We start from the raw sequence: 16,505 nt of genomic DNA, 5'->3' as shown, positions 1-16,505 counted from the left end.
GTTCAGTTCAGTTCAGTTGCTCAGTCGTGTCCGACTCTTTGCGACCACATGAATCGCAGCACGCCAGGCCTCCCTGTCCATCACCAACTCCCAGAGTTCACTCAGACTCACGTCCATCAAGTCAGTGATGCCATCCAGCCATCTCACCCTCTGTCGTCCCCTTCTCCTCCTGCCTCCAATCCCTCCCAGCATCAAAGTCTTTTCCAATGAGTCAACTCTTCGCATGAGGTGGCCAAAGTACTGGAGTTTCGATACTGCTTAATTTCCCAACATCATTTACTGAACAATTAATTTGGAAAAATACTCATTTTGATCCCTACCTCACAACAATGTAATTCCACCTAGCATATGCAAAGATTTACATACAGAAAAATAAAAACTATGTACATTCAAGAAGAGATGGGATGAATATTTTTAAATTCTTGGAATGGAAAGAGCTTTCTTACATATAAAAACATTTAAGATGACATCAAAGTCTTACAGACAGAATCAATCCGGCAGTAAATTGAGTCAGAGATAGGGAACACAGGCTGAAACACAACTTCTCAGAATAAAGAGGAACATGGCCTTATAGCAGTTTGTGAAAAAATGATGAAAGCTAGGTATGAAAACAATGGCAATAGTTATTTTATGGAAGAATGAATAAAGAACAAAGAAACAGGAAGTATCTAATATGCTGAAAGACAGCTTTGCCAAATAAAGACCTGAGTTAACAGAACAAAAGCACAGACAGCATTGTTAAAAACCCATAAAGAAATGTGTCCAAGTTACATAGCTAACTACTGGTGGAACTGTACTTTGAATCCAGACCTGCCTTATTCCCATGTTTATATTCCTCTGATTTCCGCATATGTGTCAATCAGCCATCAGAAATAAATCTTTCTACATACAATGTAATACCTTGAAATGAATCCTAAATCAGAAAGGGGACATTATTGGAAAAACTGGTAAAATTCCAATAGAATCTGGAACTTAGTAGTAACACGTCAGTGTTAATGTCTCAGTTTTGATCATTATCCTATAGTCTTGTAAGTATTAACACTAGAAAGCTGGTTGAAGGGTCTGTAGGTGTGCAACATCTTGGAAGTCTAAAATTATGCCAAAATAAATAGTGTGTTAAAAAATAAAAGCAAACTCTCAAAAATGATGCCTTTGTTACTACCTTAAAACTCATAAGGAAAAAGATTTATTGCATAGTCAAATTTTTAAAAGGGCATGTTTTGCATTATAACTAGTTCACAGGTTTGCTTTGATTATTAGAGGTTCACCGATGATTTTAAAAATAATTATCAGCCTTGATTATACTATTTTTTGAAAATACAACTTATGTAACTTTTTTCATAACATTTTTCCTTTCATGTGATAAAACACAGAATACTATAAGTATTATTCTTTAAAAACATAAGGTGATCTGGCTGTAATGAACTGTCTTCATTTCTGCTACAGAAGTGACAAAAGTTCTGGACTTTAACAGCAAGAATTAAATTTAGAAGATTAATAGAACTGCCTGGTTTTAGGAGCTGTCAGATACTGAGAGAATCAGGACTTCAGAAATAAACGAATCCTAGGAGCAAAAAAGCTGAAGCATATAATTAAGTAGAAAACTCAGAGGGGGTTGACTAGGTAAGGAGGGGGGGGGGAAATACTGAGAAAAAGCGAAATAAAGAACATTAATAAAAATCAGGGTTTAGGTGTCTCTAAAGCATTGAGATGTGATAAACTATGGAACAGGGGGAATATCACATGAATAGTAGTAAATCAGATTGGATAAGGGCACTCATTCAAAGCCTGCCAATGGGTCCCATCACTCAGGGCATGAGCTGGAGATCTCTGGGAATGCTCAGGATGTACCCCTCTGCCTCCATCACTTTTCTGATTCCTGTTCTACCATCAGCCTCTCCCTCACTGCCCTCTAGCCACCCTGCTCCTCCATGCTGTTCCTCAAGCAATCCATGCCTTTGTACTCACTCACCTCCCCACTAGGAACATTCTCCCCCAGCAGATACCATCATGGTTCACTCTTTTTCCTCCTCAAATGTTGCTCACATGCTAACTTTTCAGTGATACACTACTAAGAACACTCATACTGATCCTCTGGCATGCTACTTTCCTCTACCCTGATCTTGTTTTTTCATAGCTGCTTCCACCATCTATCAGTAATTCCATCAAACTGTTGTTCTCCAACCACTAGAATGTATGCTCTCAGATATGTACCTATTTGCTTGTCTTCCCACCAATACTTCCCCAGGGCCTATAATAGAGCTGGGTAGGATAAGGGTTAGGTGCTCCATAACTTATTGGCTACATCAATCAATACATAAATGTGATTTTTCAATAATATTATTTAAATAAGAGTAATTAATCACAGGTAACTTCTTTAAAGTTGCCTTTTGAGCAACCAGAGTAATCTTTTATTTGTTGGGCTCCAAAACCACTGCAGATGGTGACTGAAGCCTTAAAATTAAAAGACGCTTGCTCCTTGGAAGAAAAGCTATGACCTATCTAGACAGCATATTAAAAAGCAGAGACATTACTTTGGCAACAAAGGCTCATCTAGTCAAAGCTATGATTTTTCCAGTAGTTATGTATGGATGTGAGAGATGGACTATAAAGAAAGTTGAGCACTGAAGAATTGATGCTTTTCAACTGTGGTGTTGGAGAAGACTCTTGAGAGTCCCTCAGACTGCAGGGAGATCAAACCAGTCAATCCTAAAGGAAATCAATCCTGAATATTCATTGGATGGACTGATGCTGAAGCTGAAGCTCCAATACTTTGGCCACCTGATGCGAAGAACTGGAAAAAAACCCTGATACTGCGATAGATTGAAGGCAGGAGGAGAAGGGGATGACAGAAGATGAGATGGTTGGATGGCATCACCGACTCGATAGACATGAGTCTGAGTAAGCTCTGGGAGTTGGTGATGGACAGGGAAGCGTGGCGTGCTACAATCCATGGGGTCACAAAGAGTCGGACACGACTGAGTGATTGAACTGAACTGATTCTCTGGGTATTTCCTACACTGAAGAATAACCTCTATAATGGTTTAAAAGGGGTCTTCATTTTACAAAAAAAACTAGACAGTTATCTGAGACAATTTCAACCCAGGTACATTCACTGTCAGATTCAGAAAGATAAATTCTTTAGGCGTCTGATCTTATGAGCTTAAATAATATACCAGAAAAACCTTCTCATTATAAAAACTTCACATGAGCAAATGCTCATTCACATGATTCACTAAGCTAATGGAATCGTACAATCCCAGCCTCATTTTAAAGATGAAGAAACAGGCCTAGAAAAGCTGTCACTGCTTTACCTTCACTTTGAACATAGCTGAAGAAGTGCTGAACAGGAGCCAGCCTGAACAAAGATGGAACTATTGCAGAATGACCTGGCTGAGAAACATTGTGCAATGCGGCCTAAGTCCAGATTGAACATTTTCAATTCACCAGGTAACTAAATTTTCATTTTCTCCAACTCATTCCTGTAACATTGTTCAGAGATCATATTGTTTAAACAGTCAAGATTCTCTTTGCCTTGAGATCACTACCAGAGCAAGCAATGTGATCACCTCCCTGAGTATTTTAGCATGTTCAAGGGCCACCAAAACTTCCAGAACCCACTGAATGTTCAGCCTCTTGTTCCAGACCTTTGCCTGCCCTCTGGAGAGAAGTTCAAGGCCAGCTTATTTTACAAGTTTCTTACTCTTTTCAGCAAATGAATTGCCAATTAACTCTCATGAAATCAAATGGAAGCAGCTTTCAGGGTTTAAAAATGTGTGGCTTCTCTTTTTTTAAAAAAACCATTGGCTGAGAAATTGAACACATGCCACTGTTTTGTTATCAGTGGGGGGGGGGGGGAATCTGGTGTCAGATTTCTCTTCTCAGAGGTAACAGCAGCAGTTAATCCACACAAGTCCATTTTCCAGGTCCCCCGACAGTTGTCTCTGATTTTAGAAGGACACACAGGCAGATACTTTGGCAAAGAAAGTCTATAAAATGAAGTTGCCTGGACCAAAACACCTATATTGATTTTTAGTACAATTCAAAACACAAGGAAACATCAGTTTCCTAAGTAGCACATACTGAAATGGACAGGGAGAAATACACCGCAAAGAGTTCAGAGAAAAAAGAGGGTAAAAGACAATTACATTAGCAAACATCTGTTCTTTTGTTTTGTTTCTGAGGTTGTTTGTTGTTGTTTTTTCCCCAGGTTTGTAGAACTGAGAGGCTTGAATTAAACTGCTCTCTCCTTATCTGGGAATCTGAGATTGCTCCTTTAGGGGCACTGTGCTCCCAGCTGGAAGCCTAGGCATCTAATAGACCTCAGGAAATAAAGCTGACGACCTTTTGAACATTTTAACATCCTCCTTAAAGCCCTCAAAGAGTTATTTTTCCCAATTAATCTTTCCTGCTCTCTCAGCAAATGGCAGATCTGTTTAAACTGCATTATAAACATATTATTTACCAATGTAGCATTCAGTTTGCTGCAAGCAAATATTTTCCTTTGACATCCTTAATAAGACAAAATGCCTTTCACGCCAGAGACCTCTGGAAGGGAGGTTGGGAATTGGAACAGACCAGCCAGGACTTACCATGGCCCCCTCACTTCTTCTCTGGGCAACTTCTCTCTGCAGTCGGGCCACAGCCAACTTCTCCCTGGAGAAGCAAAAGTACATGATTAGCTGACCATCCTTCTCAGGGCAGAGGGACACTGGCATGGCTTCGAAACATCCTTTTGCCGTCTCCAGGAAAACCCCCTCCTTGGTTTAGCTCACTTCCTCCACTAAACTTTCTATAAATATTTAAAGTGATTGGTCACGAGTGCATTGTTTTCATTGCGTGTCATGAAAGAGATATTTTGCCTTGGATTTTTGTAATAGCCAAATAAATGCTATATCCCAACTCAAAGCTTCCCTTTAAGTTCATGAACATGTATCACTTATAAATGTTCCATGGTTAAAATATTTCAGTTTTCCTTTCTGTTATCAACTTTGCTCATAAATAGTTTTAATTATTTTTATTTCTTTTGTTGCCCTAAGTAGATAATTGAATTTGAAAAGCAAACAAAATGTAACCTGGTACCATTCTTGAAATAAAAACAGAAAATCCTTGGCAGGCTTGATACATAACAGGAACAGTGCTGGCCATTTTACCTGATTTCATATGAGACTGACAACAACTCTATAATATTAATAGGCTTTATTATCTCCATTTCATACATATAGAAATGAGGCTAAGAGGCTAAATAATATATGAAGCCCCCAGCTGGTAAATAGTAATATCACAACCCAATTTTAGGTTTTCCTTAGTTCAAAACCTACTTAAAAATTCTGCATATTATTTTTCAGGATCTAGGATATATGAAAATGTGAAATTGAAAATCAGATTATTTAAGTATTTTTTAATTCACAACAGGGAACTGTTTCTAAGAGCTTTGTATCCTTTATAATTGGAATTCTGATTTCACTTATAAAAAAACCTAATAGTCACCAAAATTTTAAAAACACTTTTGTAAGGTGACAGATATCTTCATTTTGGCCAACTTTTCAATTATTCTTAAAAAGTTGATAGATGAAGTAGGGGTAATGAATTCTTCCAGTAATTCTCAAGTCTTAGTTCTAGCAAGGATCTTCCCTGAAATCCTCTACTGCTTTCAATTTGAAAGCTATTTCAGCCCTCTGCTTTCCCTCTACACAGGATCAGCTACATGCAAACAGCAAGGAAGCAACCTGAATCCAAGATTAGGGTGAGGATTTCTCCCTCTCTAACCATTTATGTATTTGAAATGCTCAAGACTGTCAAGAAGGCATGCATTTTAGTTTGGTTATGGGCTTCCCTGGTGGCTCATATGGTAAAGAATCTGCCTACAGTATGGGAGACCCAGGCTCAATATCTGGGTTGGAAGATCCCCTGCAGAAATGAATGGCTACCCACTCCAGTTTTCTTGCCTGTAGAATTCCATAGACAGAGGAGCCTGGCAGGATAGAGTCCATGGGATCACAAAAGAATCGGACACAGCTGAGCAAGTGACATTTCCACTTTCACACAAAGTAGACTGACTTTGTAGTAGGAATATTTCTCTCTCTGAATAAACACCTAAAGACACAACCTAGAAGGAGGAAAAGTAGAATCAGGAGACTTTTGAGGGATAAAGTTTTGGGAGCCAAGGGCAGGACCTGTGCTTATAATCTATGAGATGGGAACAAAGTAGGTGGAAAGAAGCCAGAAAGAGACGGGGTCATGTGTCCCTTTTTGGGGTTAGCCAGGCAAAGAGCCCACATGTGTTTTCTGATCCAAGTCCAGATGAGCAGGAGCAGAGAATTGAAAGAGAAGACTATGACAGATTTCTGGTTTAATAAGAAAATTAAACACTTGGTAAGTATTCATGAGCCCAAAAGAATGGAGAAGATTACATTAGTAGTCTATGACTCAGTAAGTCCACTCTGAGGTATAAACTCAACAGAAATGTGTGTGTGTGTGTGTGTGTGTGTATATATATATATATTCACTAAAAGACATTGTACTATATTGTTCATAGAAGGACTACTCATAACACCATTAAACTGAAAATGCACACACCCATTAACAGTAGAATGGATAAACCTGAACATAGTTACACATTAAAATATCATAAAGTACTAAGAAGGAACAATCAAGACTTCAACACAACAGTAATGGGTAAAAGAATAAAATGTAGATGAATATACAGCTAATTTATTTCATTTATTGAAGTTCAAAGATGGCATAACTCTACCTGTTTGATAAAGTAAGAAAAAGAAATTAAAGATACAATTATCAAATTTGATTTTGCTGTTTAGTCGCTAAGTAGTGTCTCACTCTTTGCAAACCATGGACTAATGGAGGCTCCTCTGCCCTCCATTATCTGCTGGAGTTTGCTCAAATTCCTATCCTTTGATTTGGTGATACTATTTAACCATCTCATGCTTTGTTGCCCCCTTCTCTTTTCGCTTTAGTTCTTTCCCAGCATCAGGGTCCTTTCCAATGAGTCAGGCTCTTTGCATCAGGTGGCCAAAGTACTGGAGCTTCAGCTTTCCTTCCTTCCAAGGAGCTTTCAGTCCTTCCAATGAATATTTAGCATTGATTTCCTTTAGGATTGACTGGTTTGATCTCATTGTTGTCCGAGAGACTCTCAAGAGTCGTCTCCAGCACCACAATTAGAAAGCATCAATTCTTTAGCACTCAGCCTTCTTTATGGTCCAACTCTCACATCCATACATGAAGACTGGAAAAAACATAGCTTTGACTGTATGGACGTTTGTTGGGAAGTGATCTCTCTGCTTTATAATACGTTGTCTAGGTTCATCACAGTTTTCTTTCTAAGGAGCAAGCATCTTTTAATTTCATGGTTGCGGTACCATCCTCAGTGATTTCAGAGTCCAAGAAAATAAAAGCTGTCACTGCTTCCATTGCTTTTCCACTTTTATCAAATAGGAAGAGGTAAAAATTGTCAGTATTCACAGACAATATAATGTCCCAAACAGAAAATCCCAAGGAATTTACAAAACAATAAAATGTTTAGCAAAGTCACAGGATACAAGTGAATATACAAAAATCAATTGTGTTTTTATGTACAAGCATAACACAATTGGAAAATCAAATTTAAAGAATTTATAATAAGATAAAATACTTAGGGAATAAATGTAATAAAAGACTGCTACACTACAAAACACTGTGTACAGCAATTAAAGGAGATTTTATATGACACACACCTCATTTATGTGATACAAAAACTTAATATCACACTCAAAATTTTTACCAAAATAATCAATAAATTATTTCTCACTGGAATATATAACACGATGAAACTAAATAAAGAGAACCCAGAAGCTACTCTGATGCTTATGATGATAATTAAGTTAATATAACAGTACCTGAATTTATTGCTTTCTCTGTGTACTGAATACAGAAACATTTAACTTTTAGTCTACACTCTAATCTATACTGTATTATATTTCCCTTGATTGTTACTTAAGTATATCTTTTCCTCTAAATAAGAAAACCTTCCTAAGTGATCAATGCAAAGAAATACAGAAAAACAAAAGAATGGGAAAGACTAGAGATCTCTTCAAGAAAATTAGAGATACCAAGGGAAAATTTCATACAAAGATGGGCATAATAAAGGACAGAAATGGTATGGACCTAGAAGCGGAAGATATTAAGAAGAGGTGGCAAGAAAACACAGAAGGACTGTACAAAAAAGATCTTCATGACCAAGATAATCACAATGGTGTGATCACTCACCTAGAGCCAGACATCCTGGAGTGAGAAGTCAAGTGGGCCTTAGGAAGCATCACTACGAACAAATTTAGTGGAGGTGATGGAATTTGAGCTGAGTTATTTCAAATTCTAAAAGATGATGCTATGAAAGTGCTGCATTCAATATACCAGCAAATTTGGAAAACAGCAGCGGCCACAGGAATGGAAAAGGACAGTATTCATTCCAATCCCAAAGAAAGGCAATCACAAAGAATGATCAAACTACTGCATGATTGTACTCATCTCACACGTTAGCAAAGTAATGCTCAAAATTCTCCAAGCTAGGCTTCAACAATACTTGAACTGAGAACTTCCATATGTTCAAGCTGGATTTAGAAAAGGCAGAGGAACCAGAGATCAAATTGCCAACATCCACTGGATCATCGAAAAAACAAGAGAGGTCCAGAAAAACATCTATTTCTGCTTTATTGACTATGCTAAAGCCTTTGACTGTGTAGATCACAACAAACTGTAGAAAATTCTTCAAGAGGTGGGAATACCAGACCACCTAACCTGCCTCCTGAGAAATCTGTATGCACATCAAAAAGCAACAGTTAGGACCGGACATGGAAAACTGGAGTGGTTGCAAACTGGGAAAGAAGTATGTTAAGGCTGTATACTGTCACCCTGCTTGCTTAACTTATATGCAGCGTACATCATGCAAAATGCTGGGCTGGATGAAACACAAGCTGGAATCAAGATTGCCAAGAGAAATATCAACAACCTCAGACATGCAGATGACACCACCCTTATGCCAGAAATTGAATTGGAACTAAAGAGCCTCTTGATGAAAGTGAAAGAAGAGAGTGAAAAAGCTGGCTTAAAACTCAACATTCAAAAAACAAAGATCATGGCATTCGGTCCCATCACTTCATGACAAATAGATAGGGAAACAATGGAAACAGTGACAGACTTTATTTTCTTAGCCTCAAATCACTGTAGATGGTGACTGCAGCCATGAAATTAAAAGATGCTTGCTAAGCTGAGTGCCAAAGAATTGATGCTTTTGAACGGTGGTTTTGAAGAAGACTCTTGAGAGTCCCTTGGACTGCAAGGAGATCCAACCAGTCCATCCTGAAAGAGATCAGCCCTGGGATTTCTTTGGAAGGAATGATGCTAAAGCTGAAACTCCAGTACTTTGGCCACCTCATTCGAAGAGTTGACTCATTGGAAAAGACTCTGATGCTGTGAGGGATTGGGGGCAGGAGGAGAAGGGGATGACAGAGGATAAGATGGCTAGATGGCATCACCGCCTTGATGGATGTGAGTTTGAGTGAACTCTGGGAGTTGGTGATGGACAGGGAGGCCTGGCATGCTGCAATTCATGGGGTTGCAAAGAGTTGGACACAACTGAGCGACTAAACTGAACTGAACTGAACCTCGACAGCATATTAAAGAGCAAAAACATTACTTAACCGAGAAAACTCTGTCTAGTCAAAGCTATAGTTTTTTTCAGTAGACATGTATAGATGTGAGAGTTGGACTATAAAGAAAAATCAGCACCAAAAAATTGATGCTTTGAACTGTGGAGTTGGAGAAGACTCTTGAGAGTCCCTGGACTGCAAGGAGATCAAACCAGTCAATCCTAAAGAAAATCAGTCCTGAATATTCATGGGAAGGACTGATGTTGAAGCTCCAATACTTTGACTACTGATGAGAACTGACTCATTGGAAAAGACCCTGATGCTGGAAAAGATTGAAGGCAGGAGGAGAAGGAGACTACAGAGGATGAGATGGTTAGATGGTACCACTGACTCAATGGACATCAGTTTGAGCAAGCTCCGGGAGTTACTGACGGATACGAAAGCCTGGTGTGCTGTAGTCTACTGTGTCATAGAGTTGAACATGATTTGGCAAGTGAACAACATGTAAAGAGATATGCCCACTTTCAAACAGCCATGTGGAATTGTGTGACGCAAACATAGAGAATTTCCAAGTAGTCTGAGTCACAGGAAAGACAATTCCCATCCCTAGCCCTGCTCCCTGGTTGTCTTCATTTACAAGTTGGAAACTCACTTTAGTCTAGTTTTGGGAACTACTCTCATTCAAAGCAGCCTGGTGGTGAAGGAGAATTTTCATGAAAAACAAATACAAGTGCCTCTTTGGGCCCATGCTCTGTAATGCTCTAAATCATTTTTTTAGGAAACACAATATATATAATGCCTTAGAACAATTACTAAGGGATCCCAATAAAAGCTCAGTGTCTTCTATGGGGTGGGTTGGCAAGACCAGTGGCAGCTAAATCACACTACAGCAAGGGGACCCCAATTTTATGTCCTAGGAGCTAACTCATGTAGTAAGGCTCTGAATCATATTTCCTTTGAAAAGGGTGTTTCAAGGCTAAAACTCACCAAAAAGGGTCTTGAGGATCCACATTTTTGTATTCCCTAAATCTTTCAGGCTTTTGGTATTTCATGTATGTACACTTTATGGCAGCAGGAGTTTTTCCCAGCAGGAATTGTATTTTTTGTGTGTGTATGAAAGAAGGATTGTCTTTTTTTTTTTTATTAAAATTAAGAAAGTAATGGAGTTGTTGAATGGGTGAAATGATCTATGATAAAATTCTTAGGATTTCTAGATGTTAATATTTCTGGGCTCAAATTATGAACTTAAAGTATTAAAACTTAAATTGGTCTTTTTTTTTAAACTGTACTCTCATTTGCCCTTGGGGTAGTTGCCCCTTGGCAAGCCGTATCTTCAAATTCCCATGGTCCCAGTATATGTATGGAACCAACTGGGACCAGCATATTTTTCATGTAAATTCAGGGTTCTTAAAAACAGCTTTGTATAAGAAATAAAGAATCCTTATCTTGCAGGCTACCCAAGTCAAATTAAACACACTCCCAAATACTCTGGTTCCTATTTGAAGGCTTTAGCTTATCTGCTAAAAATTGACAACTGTGCTTTTACAATACATCTCTGTTTTGTTTTGTGTTTGTAGCAAAGCCAGTAACTCATTATGAAGAGGATATTGACTTTATGATTGCAAGACAAATGTTCAGAGTTATTTTATCAAGAGCTATGGCCCCTTATTTATAGAACAGGGATAAAAGAAGGATATAAAAAATAAACAATAAAACAAAAGAGATCACAACACTCACTTCTCCTTCAGTTAAATGCAAAGAGAACTTTTCTTTCCAAGAAGGACGAAACAGAGCTACATTTTTTTTTTAATTTTATTTTATTTTTAAACTTTACATAACTGTATTAGTTTTGCCAAATATCAAAATGAATCCGCCACAGGTATACATTTTTATTCCAGTTTATACCCAAATACTGAATCAGTCCCAGGTTTCTAAATCCTTCATTGCAGCCCCAGACAATCTCATCTAAAGACTGTAACAAACAACAACAAAATTATTTACGTGAACCACAGACCTTCAGAATACCACTGATACACCTGCAAGTTAAGCCACAGAAAGACTGTCTACAATGATAGCAATATCAACAGGATGTTGGCATTTGTAAAATCCAGAAAAGACCTGCAAGATTTGGATATTTAGAAAAATGTTTCCCAAAGAGAAAGCAGCTTGCAAAGCAGGACTGTATTCAGTTTTTGATGTGTGGAGCCCTCAAACTTCAGGGCGCGGAACAGCCATCTGTTGCAGGAGTGGGGCAGGCAGCCCTGTCAGTGGTGTTCTGCTACCATTTGCAAGGAAGCCCCGCATCCATCCTGAATGTGTAGGAATGAGGCCACTGTTCAGGCTTGCTCTCCACCAAGCAGATGGCACCCCTGTGACACTGCCCTGAAGGAAGGGGCAGCACTGGTTGATACTCAGTGTGAGTGTGGAGAATTACTTCTACGCATTGTAAGTCTCATCACACCCAAACTGGCGATATACACAACACATTTGAAAGGTGCAGATCGAAATGCACATCCAGCAAGCTATCAATACAGTAAGTACTCTATGTGTTTTCACCAAATTGCCAGTTAATCTGTTATTTCTATTTGACTCTTCTAGAAAAATAAAGTATAACAACTAAGCATGTTCACATATGTATTAAAAAAAATATTACCGAGCAGCTTACAAACCTAAAGTCCATTTCCTTTACTGTAAGAAAGATACTATGATATTTAAGAATCTTCTAATATCCCACCAAACTGTACCTTCATGTTCGTTTTGGTTGTGAGGATAAACTCCTATATTTTAAAGTATTTAAACTCAGTTATTTTATATATTATATAATGTATATATCTATCCCTATTTTATTTGTAATGTTCTGCTGATTATATATAGCAATCCAATGATGGAAATAGTAATTCATTCAGCAAACATTTAATGTGAGTTTACTCTAGGCCTGGCCTGATACGAGGCACTGGGAAATAGAGAGCTCAGGGTGTAACAGACAGAGAGCATATCGAGGCAGTTCTGTCTCATAAGGTGCATGAGCATAACACGAGTGCTGGGTATTAAAAAGTGTTGCTTACTTAAAAGTTGGTTTTTAAAATAAATGTTAGGCAATGATTTTTTCAAAAAATAGAAATGTATCTGCCTTTAAACGAATAGGTGCATTCTCCTATTTCTAAGAAAATTATTTTCCAAATTTCATGCTTTTTTAGCAGCAAGTCATATAGAAAAACATAAAATACTGTTTCCATGAGTATTTTAGTTATTAAGAATGTCTATTACAGAACTTGATTGCACTATTAAATTCCTTAAGTTTTGCAGGTGATGGTACTGGACTTCAGTTCCAAGTTTTGCCCCTTTAGACAATGATGTTATCCAGGTTATTATTTTTTTTTTTCCAGAGAAACTCAATTGACTTCTTCAGCCTTTTCCATTCCAATATACCATATCACAATTATAAAAAATAATATTAAGTTAATATTTATTGAACAGTTAGTATCTCAAGCACAGTTCTAAATACATAAAATATTGCAACTTCAATCCCATGAGTTAGGTATTACTATCATAAACAGGACACAGAGCAATGATTCTCAATTTTTTTTAGAAATTTTTTACACTCTGAAAAAAATTTGAGGACTCCAAAGAGCTTTAATATATGTAGGTTATACCTACCAGTGTTTCCCATATTCAAAATTAAAACAGGCTTTAAATATATATTAATTTATAGTATAATATGATACTAATCTATTTGAAAAAATAATGTCATTGTAGATAAACAATATGTAATTATGAAATACAACTATATACAAAACTAAAATTCGTAAAAAGAATGGCAGTGTTTTATAGTTTTGCTAATGCCTTCCATGTCTGCCTAACAAAAAACGACATCTGGATTGCCATAACTACTTCTGTATTCAGCATGTTGCAGTGTTATACACTGAGTAGCCTCTGGCAAACCACTGTACACCCATGAGAGTGAAAGAGACAAATAACATATTAGTATTCTTATAAAAACAGTTTTGAACTCTGAATTCTTGAAAAAGTTGTAGGGCCCCTGGAAACCCCCCAGTCCACAGTCTGAGTGCTCTTGATGCACCGTGACACCTACCTTCCCTGGGCAACCTGAGGCTCGAGTAGTCTGGAAAACATGCCCACTGTGCCCTTGCTGTTAAGTTCAAATACAACCACATAGGTATTTCTATATTTGCAAAATAGCAATGAATATTTATATTTGCTAGAACTTGTGCCTCTGTATTTACCATCAGCTATAAAACACTGCCTCTACTGCTAGAAAAGGAATCACCAACTGAAACAGGCTGGACCTGAGACCCTTTGCTGAAAGGCTTGCTGGAAAAACATCTCCTCCAGCAACAAAATACAAAGAAACTATAAGGGACTAAAAATAACTGTGTGCATGTGCAACTGAAGCAAATCATGGACAACAAGATACAAAGAGACCAAAAACCCGGACCACCACTTCTGAGAAGCAAGGAGCAAAAGCAGGTCACTGCATGCCCCCTGAACATTCCACCAACAAAGCAGTGGGTAAACCACCTAAGCCACCCCTCCACTGGACTCCTGGACACACCTCTGCCTTCACCAAATATAAGGAACCAGCTTACCTCCCTGATCTGGGAGTGATTAGGAAGAGAACCTGTTGCTTCTCCAAGCTCTGGCCCCCATAACGCCTTGCCTGAATTTCCTGTCTGACCTCTCATCAATTTCTATTGATTAAGGAGGCCAAGAACCCTTGTCAATGTCACAATAATGTGAGAAATAATGAGGGTCTTTAAGGATAAAACTTTCTTGACTATTTGAAGGGCAATCAATAGGAAAATTTCTGATCAAACTTTTCAAGGACATACTGAATTCCAAGAACTATGAACCTACATTTCTGGCAGAGTGGAAGAAAAATACGAATGATATTCCCCATATAAACCTAAGTTCAGGCACACATTTTGTTTCAGTTAACACTCCCCGCCCCCATTTTTTCCCTACAAAGATCTCACCAAGTGCCCAAAGGGAAATGAGATAAATGATTCTTATCATTTATACCTTGGGGCAGAGAGTCACACTCTAAATTTTTAAAGTTTCAATAAGTTATCCGCCTTCCCATTTCTAAATGGGCCTCACGGATAAGAGCATGTGTGTGAGAGAGAGAGGAGAGCAGGTCTGCTCCCCCAGAAGGCCTAGAACCATTCTATGCACACACACAGGCGTCCTAGGGAGGCGTCGGCCACAGAGGCAGGACAATGCCGAGTGCCAGGTGTGCCTGTGGAGTGGGCAGATGGGGAGATCGGTGGCAACAGGCCCTGAGTAATGGTTAAATTAATTAGCCTTCTGAAACAGATCATTTAATTACTCATCCACTTGGATATTCAGAGCTAGAGGAGACTTAAGAGAAACTTTGGGAGCTATAACCCAGATGAAAGAAATGTTTGTACAACTCTTTCCAATGCATAATGTCAGTGTTCACCCCAACACTTTTACATACCAAAAATCACCCTCTTATTCCATATTTCAGAGGACTCAATTAAAATCCACAATGCATAAAAGGCAGTAAGTTGAGAGTGGTTCTAAATTGGTGACCTTAAACGATCTGGGGCAACAAAACTTAAGGCAGCATACACACCCACTGACTTTGCGAGAGAGACAGAGGCAGTGTAGTGACAGTGTGTTGTGCTAATTAACCAAATTCCCTTCCTACCAAAAAAAAATTAACACAAACTTTTTAGAGAATTCAGTATACTGGAATACAGAGATCATAAGTAAAAACAAATACACACTCTAGTCTCATTCGCCTGAATTCCTGAAGGTCTTCTAGCCACATGCTGTTCTTCATGGTGCTTTCTGAAGTGCTATCAATATTTTTTTTCCAATTTTCTAAATTTCTTGAGAATTTTCTAAAAGTTCTCTAAATAAGACGTCATATAAGTATTTTAGACTTTGAAAAAGAATAGATACATATATGCTGCTGCTAAGTCACTTCAGTCGTGTCCGACTCTGTGTGACCCCATAGACGGCAGCCCACCAGGCTCCCCCGTCCCTGGGATTCTCGAGGCAAGAACACTGGAGTGGGTTGCCATTTCCTTTGAATCACTTTGATGTACACCTGAAGCTAACACAACACTGTTAATCAACTATAATATAAAGATTAAAAAAAAAAAAAAACTGTTCTACAATGAACGTTCTTCCACTCTCAAAAATGGTGTCTCAAATGATACCCACATGTTCATTTAGTGGTTCACTAATTCATCCATACAGCCACTTGTTCCACCCACTGTATCCTAATTGCTTACCAGTTTCTCACCTCTACTGGGCGTTAAGACCCAGGCAAGTAGGACTTCACGGTCTTTGTGTGCCAGAGGCACAGACACATCCTCAATGAATGAAAGATCATGCTTCAGGGCAAAGACAACCTATGGACTTGAGGCAAGACCACAGCTGTCTTCTGAGTATCTGAATCTGTACTGAGTATCAGAGGTTAGTCCCATGCCCCAGAGCTTAACAAAATGTGCCAATAGTAAATCCTACTACTACCAACACACTTGTAGAACTCTGCTCATTTTAGATGAACCATGGACTCTTGTTAGCAAATAAATAAACTAGTGAAGAAATATTTCTGGGGTTTCTTTCCTGTATTTCTAATACTTAGAATTATTAGCTTTCACTAGAAGAATACATGCTTTCATCCCAACATGTTTTATAAACACAGGGTCTACTAACTTTATTGAACACAACACTGAGTTAAAACAACCCCATTTTCTTCTCTTCTTTTTTGTAGGGCAGAAGAAAATCCCAAAGGTCTTCTACCTAATGTGTATCTAAAATACATATTACAACAAAAACTACTCCCATTTAATACAGGAAATTTGAGTC

The 16,505-nt window shown here is 38.2% G+C and overlaps 1 protein-coding gene across 7 annotated transcripts in view; it reads right to left on the bottom strand.

Moving 5' to 3' along the window:
- The window catches only part of NCKAP5 (NCK associated protein 5), a 1,209,945-nt gene that overhangs the window by 633,290 nt on the left and 560,150 nt on the right, over window positions 1-16,505 (bottom strand). For all 7 annotated transcript variants that reach the window (XM_044936196.2, XM_025261907.3, XM_044936194.2 and 4 more), the window contains exon 4: window positions 4,593-4,656. In XM_044936196.2, the coding sequence (XP_044792131.2) occupies window positions 4,593-4,656 (64 nt within the window). The remainder of the gene's footprint in view (window positions 1-4,592; window positions 4,657-16,505) is intronic.

Source organism: Bubalus bubalis, chromosome 2 (genome assembly GCF_019923935.1).
Source record: "Bubalus bubalis isolate 160015118507 breed Murrah chromosome 2, NDDB_SH_1, whole genome shotgun sequence".
NCBI classification, from domain to species: Eukaryota; Metazoa; Chordata; class Mammalia; order Artiodactyla; family Bovidae; genus Bubalus; species Bubalus bubalis.
The sequence above is the reverse complement of the archived record's forward strand: the minus strand, read 5'-3'. Positions and strand labels throughout refer to the sequence as shown.